The sequence below is a fragment of the Rhinatrema bivittatum genome, chromosome 4, assembly GCF_901001135.1.
Source record: "Rhinatrema bivittatum chromosome 4, aRhiBiv1.1, whole genome shotgun sequence".
NCBI lineage: Eukaryota > Metazoa > Chordata > Amphibia > Gymnophiona > Rhinatrematidae > Rhinatrema > Rhinatrema bivittatum.
In genome coordinates, this window is record NC_042618.1 from 132,825,806 (window position 1) to 132,843,573 (window position 17,768).

The 17,768-nt window shown below is 42.8% G+C and overlaps 1 protein-coding gene and 1 long non-coding RNA gene across 3 annotated transcripts in view; one reads left to right on the top strand and one right to left on the bottom strand.

The window, feature by feature from the left end:
* ZFYVE26 (zinc finger FYVE-type containing 26) overlaps positions 1-17,768 on the bottom strand; it is a 269,914-nt gene that overhangs the window by 136,156 nt on the left and 115,990 nt on the right. For both annotated transcript variants that reach the window (XM_029598857.1, XM_029598858.1), the window contains exons 17-19: positions 13,895-14,059; positions 5,396-5,623; positions 3,763-3,868 (exon numbers count right to left, since the gene is read on the bottom strand). In XM_029598857.1, coding sequence (XP_029454717.1) covers positions 3,763-3,868; positions 5,396-5,623; positions 13,895-14,059 — 499 coding nt within the window. The remainder of the gene's footprint in view (positions 1-3,762; positions 3,869-5,395; positions 5,624-13,894; positions 14,060-17,768) is intronic.
* LOC115090133 overlaps positions 1-17,768 on the top strand; it is a 49,749-nt gene that overhangs the window by 23,457 nt on the left and 8,524 nt on the right. Inside the window, exon 3 of the long non-coding RNA XR_003856316.1 lies at positions 359-468. This is a non-coding gene — a long non-coding RNA (uncharacterized LOC115090133). The remainder of the gene's footprint in view (positions 1-358; positions 469-17,768) is intronic.

Consider the following 17,768-nt stretch of genomic DNA (forward strand, 5'->3'; position numbering starts at 1 on the left):
GTCCCCCCTGGGGGAGAGGCCGCATTGGGAGGAGAGGCAGGCTCTAGGTCAGCCAGTTGCACAGGGCTTAAATTAGGTGCAATAAAAGTACAAAATAAGTAGTAAAATGAGAATTCCCTTCCCCCATCTGGCAAAGAAACAGGTGCAGCAGGCTGGCTCTCCACATGTGGATACAAAATGGCAACTGAGGCATCGGGAGGGAGGGGGGGGGGTGAGGAGTTGCCACGGGAACGGCAAAGACCTTCTATGCCCGGCTGCTGTGAGCGGGAGAGAGAGAACTGCTCTCCGCTCCTTCCCCCGTATAGGGTACTGATTAATAAAAATTAAAAACCTTTCCTCTTTTTCCTTTCCCCTCCAGACAGCCTAAAGTGACAGAGGGATTTTACTTCTCTGACAACAAGAGACCAGAGACTTCTCAGGGATGTGAAAGTGACAGAGGGATTTTACTTCTCTGACGAGAAACCTGAGGTATGAGACTTCTCAGGGATGTTAAAGTGACAGAGGGATTTTACTTCTCTGACGAGAAACCTGAGGTATGAGACTTCTCAGGGGTCTCCACAGGGAAGGGATTGGACCACCCTTTCCCCTGCACCCAGCTCCTCACAGGAACAAGAAATTCAGCGCTGCTACCTGTCAGAAACGACCCGCTCTCCCATTCAATCAGAGGAATGGCGCATCTCTGCAACTGTTAGGCTGCCCCGAGGAAGAAACGGCATCTCAGGGCAGCAGGGGGTCGGGGGGCAGAGGTTGGACCACCAACATTCACCCATAAGGCAGCTGAAATACTGGCTGTAAGAAATAAGTAAACACTTACCCCCAAAACAACAGAATAACATAAGATGGAATGTACAAGATAGATCTGTCACTGAAAACAAAGTTCTGCCTGCAAGTCTCCAGAGAAGCTGAACACACGCTTTTTTTTTTGTTTTAAACTTTATAACTATGATCCATCCAAGGAAAGAATTAGAGGAAAACAAAGAATAAAGAAATTCTATAAACTATCCTCTAAATGAACTGGGGAACCAAAGGTGCAACTGCCATCTGCTGGAGTCAGAGAAATACTGAAGGTTTACAGAGGGCGCACCAGTTATGAGGGACCGCCCTCTCAGTTTTTGCTCTGACTCCATCTGCTGGAAGGGGGACATAACCCACGGTCTGGACTGATCCTGGTACGTACAGGGAACTCACATATTATCAAATTAAGTGTTAATCAGATGAGTGAAAATGCAATGGGTAGGTGCCAATTGTGAAAAAAAAAAAAAAAAAACTCCAGAATCCATTTGGTCAACAGTTTTTATCAGAAAGTGGCACAGTACCTTTGAAGCAAGCTTCAAAGACAATGTGACAGAAAGATAGAGGCCAATGGCAACCATAAAACTTATTTGGCCAATAGATTCCACAAGCAGGAAAGCAAAATATACATAAACACAAAGTTCAATATTCATCAGCATGGCAAGCATACACTTTATCCAGCTAAAGTTAGCCAGATAAACTATCATGAATATTTAGTGGAGTGCTACTGTTTGGGTATGCCACTGAATATAAGGCACACAACATGAGAATGTTAATTGTTCTAGGAGGAAAAACTTAAGATGCCTAATCTCAGCAATGACTGCCTGTGATTTATTGAAACAAAGCACCATCGTTAGTTTAAAAACCTCCGATGAATCTCAGTGGTGGCTTACTTTCTTATTTTTTAAGTGACTTTCTATTTTAAAATAATTTTGACTTTTTAATAGTAACTTTCTTTTTGTAAATATTTTTAACTTTATAATGTGAAAAATGGCACTTTCCTTAAGAATAGTATCATGATGTGCAAGTGTTACAGCCTGGCAAATCTCAAAAACATCTCAGAATGCTGAAAGCGTAAATCCAAATGACCACATAGAAAGTTTCACATTTAGAAATTTATGTAGGGAAGATAAAAAAGGAGCTTAAGAATTTGCATCTCTGAACATCTTCTTTACTCACGGATGCGGATTCTCGGGCTCCTTCCCCTTTATAGGTCTCCTCATCATACTGGCAAACAGCCTCAGGGCTCTTCAAGTCACTAATCTGACCAATCAAAAAACCTTTGGGGATTAATTGCTCATGCCCAATGTTTTAATTTAAAAGAATTGTCCCCAATCCATGTCAAAATTCAAACCTGCTGGTTGTAAACTCCAATTCAAAAATCCATTTTTGTTCCTGTCTTAGCAAGTTTTCTCTGGTTTCACCTCTAGGATGGGCTGGGGCAGAATCGATCACAAAAAAAATCTACAGTCTGAAAACTTATGTGATGCCTCAATAGAGTACACCACAGAGGTGCATTGATCTTCCCATGTTTTAAACAACTTATGTGCAATGCCATGGACCCCAGTTTAAGTGCTTTCATCTCACTTCATAGTTAGGGACCCTCTGATTATCCATGTTTTCGCCTTCTGGAGGATTACTACTGTTTTGATTTGAATTCTTGAATTCTGAGATTGAAATAAAATTGGACATTATTTTTTGGACTAGGTACATGATTATAATTTGTGGGATAGCACAGCAATACCTTTTTATGATATGGATTTTGGATTTAATTATTTAACCTTTCCAAAACATGCTCAAGGCAAATTACATTTCAGATACAGTAATAAGTCCCTGCCCTTTCACTAGGCCACCTTTTCACAATTATCAAATTGTTCAATTCTACTTATAGTTCTGTCAAATCATTTTCAATAAGCATTTTGGATATCCATTTTGCTTTTCAATATAACATGTCTGTGGATTATTGCCCTTTTTTTCAAATCTTTGATCACTCTTTGCTTTCACATCTTCACTGGGAGTTCATTCCATGCATCAACCATACTTTCACAGAACAAATCTTCTGATGCTCTCCTGATTCTTCCTGCTTTGGAAGCCTCTTGTTGTGACAATATTTTAGGCAAAGTATCTCCCTTTGCACCCTAACTTCTCTCTGGCTCTGGACATTAACTTGTCACACTGTTACCTGGAGATCAACAGACATGGTCACCCTGAGGTGTATCTCCTAGTTAGTGGGGGAGAGGTGACAATGATGTGCACTATGTAACACTTCCTTGAATATTTGTGCTCCAAATGCAGGATTCTAAACTTTTTTGCATTGAACCTTAGCTGCCAAGCATTTGACTACTCCTCAAGCTCTCTTAGATCACATTTCATTTTGTCTACTCCCTCAGAGGTTTGGAAGAGTTCCTGGAGGAAACGTCCATAAAACATTAGCTAGGTAGAATAGTGAAAGCCATCACTACCCCCTGAGAGTAACAAGAAATAGAGGTACTTTTTAGGATCTGTAAGGTACTTGTGAATTGGACTGGCTACTGTCAGAGATAGGATGCTGGGTTTGATGGACCGTGGTCTGACCCAAAATGGTATTTAAGTTCTTAGAGCAAACTGAAGTTTCTATACTTCATGGCTTCCCAAGCCTGTCTTGGGGGACCCCACCGCCCATTGGGTTTTCAGGATATGCACAATGAAAATGCATGAGATAAGTTTGCATACCATAGACATTCAGTAATTGCAAATTTAACTCATGCATATTCACTGGGGATATCCTAAAAACCCTTTTCTTTTTTTTCTCTTTTTTTTTGTTAAAGCTCTCACATCTGTTTCTAATTCTGGAATAGAAGAAATTACCTATAAAATAGTGTAATATTCCATAACTTCTCTTCACAACAGCAGTAATCCTTCTACCTTGCTGCTCACACCTGCTCTCTCCAGGCAAATACAAGAGACACTACGTTGAAGTTTAGGCCTTACCTCTCAGGAGGAACTTGTCTTTCAAAGAGCAGCTGAGAAAGTAACTGAGAAGGTCTTTGCTGGAGTAAAATGAAAGGATTGCCAACTTTCACCTCTGTAGGCTGATCTACAATGAAAGGAACTTGTTGAGAGAAAATGCTTTTCTATTAGATACTGAGAGGAAACAATTCTGGCTAGGATAGCTGTGAATCTGTTTTGAACCTCCTCTGGCAGACAGCAAGTAGTTGGAAAGGAAACTGCAAGTTATTCAGTTACCCATATTACCCAAACTAAAAACTTACTGCAGGGACCCTGTTATTTAATAGCAGTATCCCACTATCACACAATTTCTTATGAGATATAAAACATAGATCATGCAGATTTCTTTTTAAGGAAGCCATGAGGGAAAACTAGCAAGAGTTAAAAGAAAGAACTGTACAAATATTGCCTTTACGTTTGTGTCATTTTTTCAAAGACCATTTTGAAGTAAAAATCTAGTTTGCCTCCATCTTTCTTTACTAACGAATATAAACTATTGTCTTCTGTATGATTAAAGATTTCCAGAGTTCTTGATCTTGTGTTGGAAAGCTACAACCAAAGCTCCCCCAAAGAAGCAGAAGAGCCCTGGCCTATTTATTTATTTATTCATATGCCGTCTTTTCCCAAAAGATGGTCACAATACAGGATTACAATAAATGTAAACAGAGGCATTGGAACAGCTTACAACTGAATCCTCTGGTAAAGCAAGCAGGCAAGTTTCCTCACACTATAGCCAAACAACTAAGCTCTCACTAGAACAGAGAAAATAAAACAGAAGCATGAGTATGACAATTTGTTGCTGGCCACCTACATCTTTTTGCACTTTTTAAAGCAATACACAGAGCTCTCAGATCAAAATTACAATGTTTAGAAACACTTAAGCTGGGACCAAAATAGTCTTCTTGCTTTGCTCTGAACTGGCAGATTTACTTCTGTTGGTCCACTATAGTGGAGAGGCTTAAGAGAAGATGGTTTGAGTAAGGTGGCATATAAATGCAAGATGTAATGTAATGTTCTGGGGTCACCTCAGCAAACCTGCAGGTGTTCTAACATTTCTCATGTAACTAAACCTTTTCTCTCCTCCCTACTCCACACTATGCAAGAGTGGAGATATGGACTCTTCCTCTCCCCTGAAATGTAACCCCCTATTAGCCACTCAGTAGGGATGAGGGGAAAAATTACACTCCCTCCCCCTCAGGAAGGGAAAGCTCTAGTCTTACAATACTGCACCCAAGCAGCAAGCTTCCTGACCTATTGGGGCTTCTAGAGGAGAGGGAAACATCCCTACAAACTACTCCCTAGAAGCACATGGACCATCTGTTTCTGCTGCTACTGGCCCAATTCTCCTTTCCCACACACCAGGAAGATCCTCCGCTACCCTAGGAAGGGAAGAGAGAAGACGGGAAGAATTTTACCTGCCCTGCTTGGAAGGGAGAAGACTTGAGACAGCAACTAGCTGTAGTACAGAAGATAGTAAACAAATGATTTCCCCCTTCTTGAATTCAAATCTATCAACATAAGTAATTTGACCTCTAGAGTGAAGCTCTAGTCATCTTTTTTCTTTTCTATAGTAATTTTGTCTCATCTAAAACAATTTTCTTTTATCATCCCTTACCAGATTCTGCATTCAGGCTTCGTATAAGAACTGCCGCAAGGGTATTAATGTAATCAAAAAAGCTGCGCAGATAGTCAGGCCTAACATCCTGGTCTCTCATTGTCTGGATGGACTGGTCCAAGTTTTTCAGGAGGAGTTTCATTTGAGTACGAACTGGATGGACTTGTAAATCATGTGGTTTCAGAGAGGCCTGCTCCACCAAAGAAGCAATGAGGTTTCCCTTTGGGTCTGTTAAAAGAAATAAAAACCCCCTCACAAACTATTGGTATGAAGTCTAGAATGCAGCAATGTTATCATAACACATGCTCAAATATTAAGATACATGGCAAACTCCTTCATGTATTGCACTGTATGCCATGAGAATCACTACTCCTATTTTGGAAACCAGGAGTAAAATGGCAGGTATTTTCTGAGCAAAACATGTTTCTGGAGAAAAAACACCAATTTCTCTGAACCCTCTGCTATATAGCAGAATTAATTCAAAGCCACATACTGAGATGAAGTCATGTGCTCTCCTTTGTCTCCCCCACACCTCCCCCCTGGTCCCACTTCAAAAATGCTTCTGTTTACCCCTAAATGTAAATGCTTCAAAAATTAGTTTATATTCCTGATACTAAGCCAGTAGTAATCAACTCCAGTGCTTGTGGACTCCAAGCAGGTTTGGTTTTTAAGATATGCACAATCACTATGCAAGTTAACCCACCTTTTAATCCAAATGTACATAAATATATTTTCATTTCTTTGACAGTCAGACTGGTCTGGGACTATATTGACCAAATTTGAGAACCAGTGTATTCAACTTCTTCCATGGTCCTGTGTGATTAGTAATGGGAAATGCTCAACTAGATCAACGCTCAATTGATAACTCCTAAGTAGGGGAAAATCATGAGTTTCAACAAGGCCTTAGCAACCAGAGGTATAGCAGAGTTGCTTACCCGTAACAGGTGTTCTGAGGACCGCATGATGTTAGTCCTCACACATGGGTGACATCATGAGATGGAGCCCTGTTACAAAAAACTTAAGTTTTGAGCACTCTGAAATGGCACACTGAGCATGCCCAATATGCCCTATACCACACGCCCACACGGGGTCCTTCTCCAGTCTTATAACATAGAATTATAAATAAATGAAAAATTAGGAGAAACCCAACTCTGCGGGATGGCAGGAGGGTTTTGTGAGGACTAACATCCTGCTGTCCTCTGAGAACACCTGTTATAGGTAAGCATCTCTAATTTCTCCAAGGACCAGCAGGATGGTAGTCCTAACATTTGGGTGAATCCCTAGCTACAGGCTACTCCCCAACACAAAAGGGGACCAACAGACACCCAGCCAGGTGTCAATGGGCACAACAGTGCTGTTGGTAACAAAGGGGGGAGACAGCCTGAACCCAAACAATGGGCGCTAGGCAGGGAGAGTTGGGTTCTACACCTCAAAGAGATTCTGAAGGGGAGGCTGGCCAAACCTACTGTTGCATCGGGCATCCCAATCCAGATAATAGTGAAATATGAATTAATGGAGAGAACGCCATGTCGTAGCCTTGCAGATCTCCTCCATGTGAACTGCTCGCAAATGGGCCACCGATGCTGCCATGGCTCTGACAGAATGAGCTTTGATATGACCCCCAAGATGCAGTCCCGTCTGGGCATAACAGAAGGCGATGCGATTTGCTAGCCAACTGGCAATGGCAACACCCAACCTATCCCTATCAAAAGAAATAAAACGTTGGGTGAACGGTCTATGGGCTTCTGTCCACTCTTGACAGAAGGCCAAGGCTCGCTTGCAGTCGAAACTGTGCAGTGCTCATTCACCTTGGTAGTAATGGTGCCTGGGAAGAATGTTATCAGGACAATGGACTGGTTAAGATGGAAGTCCATCACCACCTTAGGCAAGAACTTAGAGTGCAAACGCAAAACCACCCTGTCATGATAAAAACTTAGTGTAAGCTGGATAAGTCACTAAGGCCTGGAGCTCGCTGACCTGCGTGCAGAGGTGACCACCACCACCAAAAATATGACCTTCCAGGTCGAGTACTTCAGGTCACAGGGGCGCAGTAGCTCAAAAGGAGCTTTCATCAGCTGAGCTAACACAACACTGAAGTCCCAAGACATAGTGGAAGGCCTTGGGGAGGTTTCAATTGATGCAGGCCCTGCATGAATCGTACAACTATAGACTGTACAGAAATGGGTGCACCATCTACACCATGGTGGTATCTGCGAAATTCACCGTGATGGACTCTAACAACGTTGGTTTTTAAGCCAGCTTCCGACAGGTGTAGAAAGTGATCAAGCAGTTTTTGAGTGGGCTGGATCTAGGGCCTTCTACTCACACTGCATGGAAACCCTCCTCCACTTCAGTCCATAGGACTTTCTAGTGGAAGGCTTTCTAGAAGCCACCAAGACCCGAGACACATCCTCAGAGATCGAATGGTTGCAGAATTAACCTCTCAACATCCAAATTGCCTCGATCTTGCATGATGAGATCTGGGGAAGTCCCCAGACTGATCAGTCTGTGAATGGACAACTCCCATAGGAGTGGAAACCAGACCTGTCTCGGCCAATAAGGGACTATGAAGATCATAGTACCCTTGTCCTCATGAAGCTTCTAAACAGTCTTTGCCCCTAAGGGAATCTGAGGATACGTGTACAAATGACCCTAGCCCCAATGAGGGGCTAGGGTGTCCGAGGCTGATTTGCCATCTGACATACAGGAAGCAGAACCAAGCACCTTCCTGTGCAAGGGGACACAAATAGATCTATGTCTGGGCTCCCCAAGGGCAGAATATCCGATTTGCCACCCCCTGCTCCAGGGACCATTCTTTGTCCCAGGCATGTACATGGTCCTGAGCACCATCCTGTGGGACAGAGCCCATGACCAGATCAACCGCTTCCTGACACAGAAGGAACAAATCTGTACCTCCCTGCTTGTTGTCATACCACATTGCTACCTGGTTGTCAGTTTGGATCAGGACAACTTTGTTGGGCAGCTGATCTCTGAAAGCCCATAACTCGTACCTGATTGCCTGAAGCTCCAGGAAGTTGATTTGATAATAGCTTTTCTGAGCAAACCAGAGATCCTGGATGCTCAGCCCATCTATATGAGCTCCCCAGCCCAGGGCAGAAGCATCGGTGGTTGGGACAACTTGGGTACGAGTTCTTCGAAAAGAGATACCCCCGTTCCAGATTTTAAAATACCCGTCACCAGGACAATGAGTCCCTGAGAGACAGGGTGACTAGGATGCAATCCTGGAAGTACTGCGTGGCCTGGCACCACTGCGACCTCATGGTTCATTGGGCTCTGTGAATGTTTAAACATACCAAGAGAGTGACATGGATGGTTGATGTCATATGGTCCAATAGCCTTAACATATGCCTGGCTGACACCCTCTGGCTCTGTTGAATCTCTGCCACAATGGTCAAAGTGATGGCCCTTTGACGAGGCAGGGAGGCCCTGGCCTGAGCCGGGTCTAGAAGGGCTCCTATGAAGTCCAATCGAGGTGACAGACTGAGAAGGGACTTCGGGTAGTTTATGACGAACCCTAATGACTCCAACACCTGGATGGTCAAGCACATGAAACGGATGACCCTGCCTGAGATGTGCTCTTGACTAGCCAATTGTCCAAATAAGGAAATCATGAACCCCCGCCTGCAGAGGTACACCGCTACCACAGACAGGAATTTTGTTAAGACATGGGGCTGTCACTAGATGGAATGGCAACACCTGGTGCTGGAAGTGCTGTTTCTGCACCACAAATCAGAGATACTTCCTGTGACTGGGAAAGATCTTGATGTGAATGTACGTGTCCTTTAGATCGAGGGAGCATAGACTGTCCCTTTCGCAAAAAGGGAGATCAATGTGCCCAGGGAAACTATATCAAACTTTTCTTTTTCGAGAAATTTGTACAAGGCCCTTAAGTCTAGGACTGGATGGAGGAGTACTGTTGTCTCTGAAATCAGGAAGTACTTGGAGTAAAATCACTGCCCTCTTCACCCTGGTGTAACAGACTCGACTGCTCTGGCTGTTAAGAGGGAGGAGAGCTCCGTTAGCAGTACCTCCTGATGCGCTACCGGCTCCCAAAATGGGCTTGGAGGACAATTTGGCGGGACACCCAATAGATTCAATTGGTACCCTTGACGATGAAAAGAACCCACTGGTCCAAGGTTATACTGGACCACTGGTTCACAAAGTGTCATCCAAATGAGCCAGCCAGAGGATACTTTAAGTAAATTCTGTTGAGCAAAACTCAATGCGCATGCTGAATTATAGTTATGCACGGTCAGCCACTAAGACAGAGAATTTCTGAGCTAGAGTCCCCAAGTATCTTAGTTTCACTAGGACTTTTCACTGGGCTCGTGTCATATGGAGACATACCATGGGGAAGACCAGGCCTGTTGAGGCCCCATGATCCAACATGCTCAGCAAGTCCCAAACTGAAGGACTGAGCTTTGATCTGGGATAATTTATGATGAATCCTAGTGACTCCAGCACCTGGATAGTGTTGCGCATAGATTCTCTTGAGAAGTACTTTTAACCAGCAAATCATCCAAGTAGGGAATGCATGACAAGGAGTGCAAGATATTTTGTGAAAACACATGGGAGCTGAAGCAAGGTCAAAACAGCAACAGGCAATCCTGAAGACTACTAGAAATCGGACTCCTTCCTAAGAGGGGGACATACCTCTATGCGAGTCTATACATCCTTGAAATCCAGGGAGCATAGGAAGTCTCCTTTGCTTAGAAGAGGAACAGTGCCCAGGGAAATCATCTTGCAATTTTCTTTCACCAACACTTTATTCAAGGTCTTTAGGTCTAGGATGAAACTAAATCCTCTGATCTTCTTGGAAGTGAGAAGTATTTGTAGTAAAAGCTCTGCCCTTGCTCCTGCAGTGGGACAGGTTCAACTATTGGCCTATAAAAGGGAGGAGAGCTCCAGTTGGCAGTAGATCCTGATGCTGTAGGGCAATTTGGAGAGAATCTTGATCATCATAAATGGTAGCTTTCTTTCACAATTTGGAGGAACCACCTATTGGAAGCTTTAAGGGGCCAATGATTTGTGTAAAATTTCAGTCACCCTGACAGATAATTGCTTTGAAAAAAAAGACTGGAATATTGGGTATGTGCTGTGGATCAAGTCAAAACCCAGATTTTGTTTTTGAATGGGATGCTATGCAGGACCTTGACCTTCTCCGATTATAAGGATGTCATCTGGAGGTCTGTTGTTGCTGGGGTGAGTGGATGAAAAATAATGGCATTTTGGAAGAAAAAATTATTTCCTTGTTGGTCCACTCTAAAACCTCAGTGAGGTGGAGGGTGTATCAGATGACTGCGCAGTCTCTCTGAAGTGCCAATGGTCTTTGATTTGATCCACCATTACTTTAATTCTCTCTGAAGAGATTATTTCCACTGTAAGGCTCCATCTGCAAACTTTTCCTGCACATTCTCTCTAAAGCTAGCAGCTTGCAGCTACAAGAATGTCTGAAGGCTCCTATACTCATGGCAGAGGCTCTCAATGCCATCTTGAAAGCATCTTAGATTGAACAGACTATGTTTCCCATATTTTATTTCCTAAGTTTAAAAGAAGAACAAAATCTCTTTGCATCTCTTAAAGCTGTGCAGAAAATTTCTTTGCCCCTTCCAGAATAGACTGCATATAATCAGCCATGAAGATCTGATAGGAACTTAACATAGCATTCTGAAAGAACTTTCTCACAAAGAGGTCCAATGCCTGAGCTTTGCATCCAAGAGGCAATGAGGCATGAGCTTTTAGATTCCTGGCCTTTTCCAGAGCAGATTAAACTACCAGAAATTGATGTGGTAACTAGGGCTTGTTGAATCCTGGAGCAAGTTGGACAATACTGTGTGAAGCTTTCCTATGCACAGGAAGTACACAGTATGTGATCTCCCACATTTTTGTGTACATCCTGAAGGAGTTAGTTAACAGGAACTGCAATGAACTTAGGGGCACTGAAGATTTTGAGAAAGCCAGGTAAGAGTACCGTAGTGTCAGTCTCTACCTCTATATTAAAGGGAACTGCCTAAGCCATTGTCTCAACAAAAGCAGAAGTCTTCTGGTTGGAGACATACTCCTAGCCTGTGGAGGAGAGGGATCCAGGGGAGATCAAGAGAATAATTCTCTGCAAATCGTGATGTGGAATCCTAGGACTGCTCAGAATTCAAAATCAGAAGCAGATCTGAAGTCTGGGTGGGGGACTGACCCTAGATCATAGCCTGCAAGGGCCTTAGAGAAGACTTAAGAACATGCCATACTGGGTCAGACCAAGGGTCCATCAAGCCCAGCATCCTGTTTCCAACAGTGGCCAATCCAGGCCATAAGAACATGGCAAGTACCCAAAAACTAAGTCTATTTCATGCTACTGTTGCTAGTAATAGCAGAGGATATTTTCTAAGTCAAATTAATTAATAGCAGGTAATGGATTTCTCCTCCAAGAACTTATCCAATCCTTTTTAAAACACAGCTACAATAACTGCACTAACCACATCCTTTGGCAACAAATTCCAGAGTTTAATTGTGCGTTGAGTGAAAAAGAACTTTCTCAGATTAGTTTTAAATGTGCCACATGCTAACTTCAAGGAGTGCCCCCTAGTCTTTCTATTATCTGAAAGAGTAAATAACTGATTCACATTAACCCGTTCTAGACCTCTCATGATTTTAAACACCTCTATCATATCCCCCCTCAGCCGTCTTTTTGGTCACTGGGGTCAAGCGTTGGCATGCAACTAAGAAGGCTTCCCTATCCAAAGCCTACTGGCTCCAACACGGCATGGACAGGGCTAATGTGAGGTCTTGATGTCTAAAAACCGCCTTCAGTACCAATATCCTCAGTGCCAGGGCAAAGGTCTCAAGGATCAGTTCAAATCTCTATTGTTTGTGTCAAAGCACTTGATATTGGCACTCAAACCTAGACCTATTGAAATGACAAGCGATGGCCTTGAAGATCCTTCTGTCTCATTCTCTCTCAAAGTTTCCCTGAGGCCAACACTGAAGTGGACTCAGTAGGCAATAAGTCCTCCTGGATAGCTAAGGATGAAGTACTGATAGCAGATAACTCAACCTTTGGACACTGTTAGACTACAGTAGAATAAAAAATCCTTCTGACATGGCTATTTGTAAAATGGATCTACAATAATTTGAGCTTCCACATTTTTAGGTTCTTGCACCAATGGAGATCAAGACCAATGCTTAGAAGAATTTCTCCAGTGCTTGGTGTCATGACTCCTTTGATCCAAACTTGAACCCAAGGAACCATTCTATAGTTCCAAGTAATAGCAGCAGGATTATTCCCTACTCCTTGACCTATGCTTTGGAACTGAAGTGTGTAATGGCTCCTTTGTTGCCAAATGTCTACAGCAGCCACTTCAGTTGCTGGGTTCTTTAATGTCAATGCCCTCAGTATTGGAACCGATGAATTTGACTTTTCTCTGGTAGAAATGTCCTGAAATCTCAATTGCTGGAGATTGATAGCCCTGGATGGCATCTCTGAGCAGATGCCATGCACAAAGACATCACGCCTTAGTCCCAAACATGCAAACTTCTTGATGATCTATGAGGAACATCTGAGTTGCAGTAGGAGCAGAGCTTGAAGGCATTGGAAATTTTTTAGCCCTGATGAGAAAAATAGGCAAAATGAAATTAAATCCAGAATATTTATTTATTTATTTATAACTTTTCTATACCGAAGTTCAAATAACAGAGTTAATTATCACTCCGGTTTACATTGCAACCATAAAAAACAGTGACAAAGATGTCTTACATAGAACAGGGGGAGAGAAAAACTTGGATACAGCTTAAGCATGGGGAGTAACGTGTCAAAACTGGTAAGAACTGATAAAAGTTGGCTTTTTGGGATAACAAGGTATTCTGAGGGAGGGGGTACGAATGAGGGATTGTAAGGGGGTTGGAATAGCAAACAAATGCCAACCTAGGCAATAAGCAGTCCTTCTGAGGGGAAGAAAAACACACTTTCTTTTCCTTCATTAAAAAGAAAAAAAACAAAACAAAGAAAACAACTTAGAAAATGCAGTCAAAACCTTAAAAAAAAAAAAAAAAAGACAGGCAGAAGGAAAAGGAGGCCCACGAGATTGGAAACTCAGAACTTCTGAAAAAATGAGACAGTATGAAAATCAGACATCATTATGAAAACATGTCTGGCATGTCCATGAACAAAAAAAAAAAGTGAGGAGGCCTGTGCATGTCCAAAAATGCCTTCTAGACATTAGACTGCTGTGGAAATGTCCACATCAGCATGGTTAGATGTGTGTCACCCACTTGTATGGCTAAAATTCTTGCTTGCCCCGCAGACAATCAACGATACTGAAAATTCAAACATTTGTGGTACCACATGCTAGAAGTGGCACAGGTTCAGAGAGCAGGCCTGATAATGCCAAGGCAAATTTCAAGTCAATAACAGACAAAAATCTTTCAGTTCTGGCTGCAACAAATACTTATCCCTATCATGAGAAAACATGCAAACACGGAACTTACCCAGAGAATCAATAGCAGAAGTTAGTTTTTGAAGAATTTGATTGAGCTGTCGAGATAAAGTAATCTCATTGGCTATGCAGTCATCTGTTAGGGATTGGTAGCTACTCTGTAGAAGGTCAATGATGTTACATCTGAAATGGCTGCTTATCTTCTCTTCTGTATTCTCTGCCAAAACACAAACAGAAAAGAACTGGAAGTCTGCAACACCACTCAAAATAAAAACAAGCCCAGATATCTAGATACAAAATATGCCATTATTTAGGGAAAACCCAACACCTGGAGGAAGAATGGAACTGGAAGAATAAAACACAAAATGAAAGAAAACAAAAACTCCCAAATTTATTCTACCTTAAAAGTAATTGTAGAACTACCAAAATGCTTAGTTAAATCATTCTGTTTGAAATAAAAAAAGATTAAGATTCCCCTCTGCTTTTTTATTTCTCTTAAGAAAAAATATAATTATCCAGAGGGTTTGAAAGCTCTTCAGGTCATAAATCACATACATATATCACTGTGGGAGTTAATTAAGAATACTGCTGTATGATGTGAAATTAGGTCTTACCTGATAATTTCCTTTCCTTGAGTCCTGCTAGACTAGTCTTTACTAATGGGTTATCTCCGTTCCATAGCTGCTCAAGACAGAGGACACATTTACATTCCTTTCACACCCATGGTATCACTCCTGGTAAAGGGAATTGTGTTCTGAGACAGATGCCAGTATCCTACTATCATAGCAGTGCGTTGAGCAACAAACTGAATAAAGGATTAGCATTGTATTCGCTTAATAACTGGAAATCAAATTCATTTCTCTTGTTTTTTTCAGTGCAATATCAATAGGAGTGGGGGAGAAACTCCCCAATACATTGTCCTGCTGCTGCCTCATAAAGCTATAACTGTTCTTAATTTCTGTATTTTTTTTGAGGCACCAGGGGGTACTCAAATAACCTCTCCCAGACACAAAGAAGGGAAGACAGACAAAATAAGGTGGAACAGAGGAAGAACAGTAAAACAAATTGCCTACCTTGGCAAGAAGTTAAGATTTATGGACTACCACTGTCTTCTTGGGCAAGCTCTGGAATGGTCTACCAGGACTAGAGGAAAGAAAATTATCAGGAAAGAATTAATTTCACGTTTCTTCTCTTCCTGCTAGATCAGTCTTTACCAATGGGAGGTACCTATGATGGGTGGGAGGAAGACAAGAGTTGCCTTAAGGACTCCTATGCTAAACACGTTGAATCTGCCTTGGCTCTTATATCAAATCTATAGAATCTTGTGAAGGAGTGCAAGGATGACTAGGTGGCAGCTCTGCAAATCTTGTCTGGAAGCACTGATTCCTCCGCTCATGATACTGCTTGTGCCCTGGTGGAATGCGCCCAAAACACAGCCAGCACTCTTGAGCCATTAAGCAGATAAGACGATACGATTACGTACTTGATCTGAGGCCTCTTCACCCTTCCTTGGGCCTCCATGCAAGACAAATAGCATTTCCATCTTCCTGAAGGCATTGGTGACGTTCATATATCTTAATGCACATCTCACATCCAGGAGCTGCAGCTTCCTGTTCCCCCTGAGCATCTCTCTTATCTTGAAAGGCTGAGAGAGAACTAGATTTATGTGGAAGGGAGACCCTATCTTTTTACCAAAAGTAGTAACTGGACAGAATATAATCCAAGGGAAAAAAAGAATCAACTACAGATCTCAAGGACAGCAATTGTAGCTCTGAAATATATTGTAGCAAGCAGTCTGCCATAAGCAAAACCACCTTGAGGGCAAGGTCCTTCAAAGGTGCTCTCTTCAGAAGCCCACAGGGTAGTGCTGCTAGGGTGTTAAGGACTAAATTAATGTCCCAATGTGGCACCAATGGCCTGAATGGAGGAGGACAGACTCACTTAACTCCTCTCAAGTAGAGTAGAAAATCCAAAATTGATGATATGTTAGTTCGCCAAGGAGAGACCTCTCAGAATCTCTCAAGTGCCAAACCCATACGTATGCTAAGGCAGTAGATACCTTCCGTGTCTTCAACACAGTTGATATGTTTACTAGAGAGTTGACATTCCTCCATTAATGTGCCCTTTCAAGGATCATGCCCTAAAAAAAGAACTGAGACACATTTTCTATCATCACTGGGCCTTGATGAAGGAGACCTTTCTCCTCGGGAAGAAGAAGAGGGCCCGAGAGGAGTCTTAGCAGGTCAACGTGGCCATTCTGGTACCACTTATATCACCATCATTGGATGGCTCTCATTCCATCTTAACACCCTGGCAAACAGAGGCCAAGGGGGTGGGACAGGGGAAGACATTCAGGAGCCTATCCCTTGGCCAGGGCTTGATAAGGACATCTACCCCACTGGATCCTATCTCCATTTCCCTGCTGAAAAAGTTTCTGTTTTGGTGTTTGATATGGTTGCTCTTAGATCTATCACTAGGGAAGCCCACCTGCCTACTACCCTTCAGAATGCCTCCTTGCTGAGTTCCCACTCCCTGCTGATAAAATCCATGTGAACATTTTTGCTTTTTGTGATATGTGCTGCTGACAGGGCCCAAATACTTTGTTCCTCCCATTCAAAGAGGCTGCTGGCTTCCTTTGCCAGTATAGGGCTGAGAGTGCCCCTTTGTATTTTCACATAGGCCACAGCTATTGTATTTTTGGATAGTTCTCAGACTAAATCTTCTCTTTCCAAGAGGAAGGAAGTGTATTAGAGCTAGTCTAATGGCCCTTAACTCTATAAACGGTTTATGGACCAGGAGGTCTCCCCCTCTGTTCACCACCCTTATGTTGCATGCCCCTTATGTTCCCTGAAAATGGGTTGCTTAGCCAACCATGCTGGCATCCATGACCAGTCAGGCGGTTCTAGATCCACTTTACTCAGTAGGTTTGTAGATCTCCCCACCACTTCAGGCTTTTCCAGGCCCACAGAAAGAACTGCTGCAGCAGGCACATGTGTGCTCCTGCCCAGGGGACTAAGTCCAGGGTGGATGTCATGAGGCTTAGGAGCTGCAGGTATTTCCAAATTCTGGAGTCAATTTGCCCTTGAAAATTCTGCTCAAAGTCTACTAGCTTTAAGGCCTTCTTGTAGTTAGGATAACCAACCCCTTCTCAATGTCAAATAAAGCTCCCAGAAATTCTAGTGTCTGTGAGGGGGCTAGATTGCTGTCTGGGTAATTTACTACCTAGCCTAGGTGCTTGAGAAAGCATAACACTGTAGCTGTTGCTTGCTGACTCTCCAGAAAGGACTTGGCCCTGATGAGATGGTCATTAAATATGGATGTACTATCACACCCTTCTTGCATATGGCTGCTACAACAACTACCATCATAACTTTGGTGTACATTTTTTGGGCGGTTGCCAGCCAGAATGGGTAATGTCTGAAATTGAAAATGCTTGCCCAGGACACAAAAACAGAGGAATCTTTGGTGGTTTTCTCAAATGGAGATGTGGAAATAAGCTTCTACCAGGTCAAGGGAAGTAAGATACTCCCCTTTCCTTACTGTTAACATAACTGACCTGAGAGTTTCCATCCAGAAGTGCAGTACTCAGAGATTTGTTTTTTTCCTTTCAAGTCTAACACCAGGCAAATGTTATTGCCTCTCTTTGGTACAATAAAGAAAACTGAGTATGTCTCTTGGCCTCACTGGGTCAAGGGGACAGTGATTAATGCCTGCAATTCCTGCAGACTTGTCAAAGTGCTCTCTATTGCTTCCCTCTTGGACCATGAGGACAGCAAATGGAAAAAGGCTTCTGGGACTAGGGCAAATAATTCAACCATCTTTTTTGTTGGGTTTTTTTTTTTGGGGGGGGGGGGGGGAGATCTGATTTCAGCTGTAGCTGTCGTTTCTCCCCTGGACTTCCTAGCCCCACAAAAGGAATGACATTT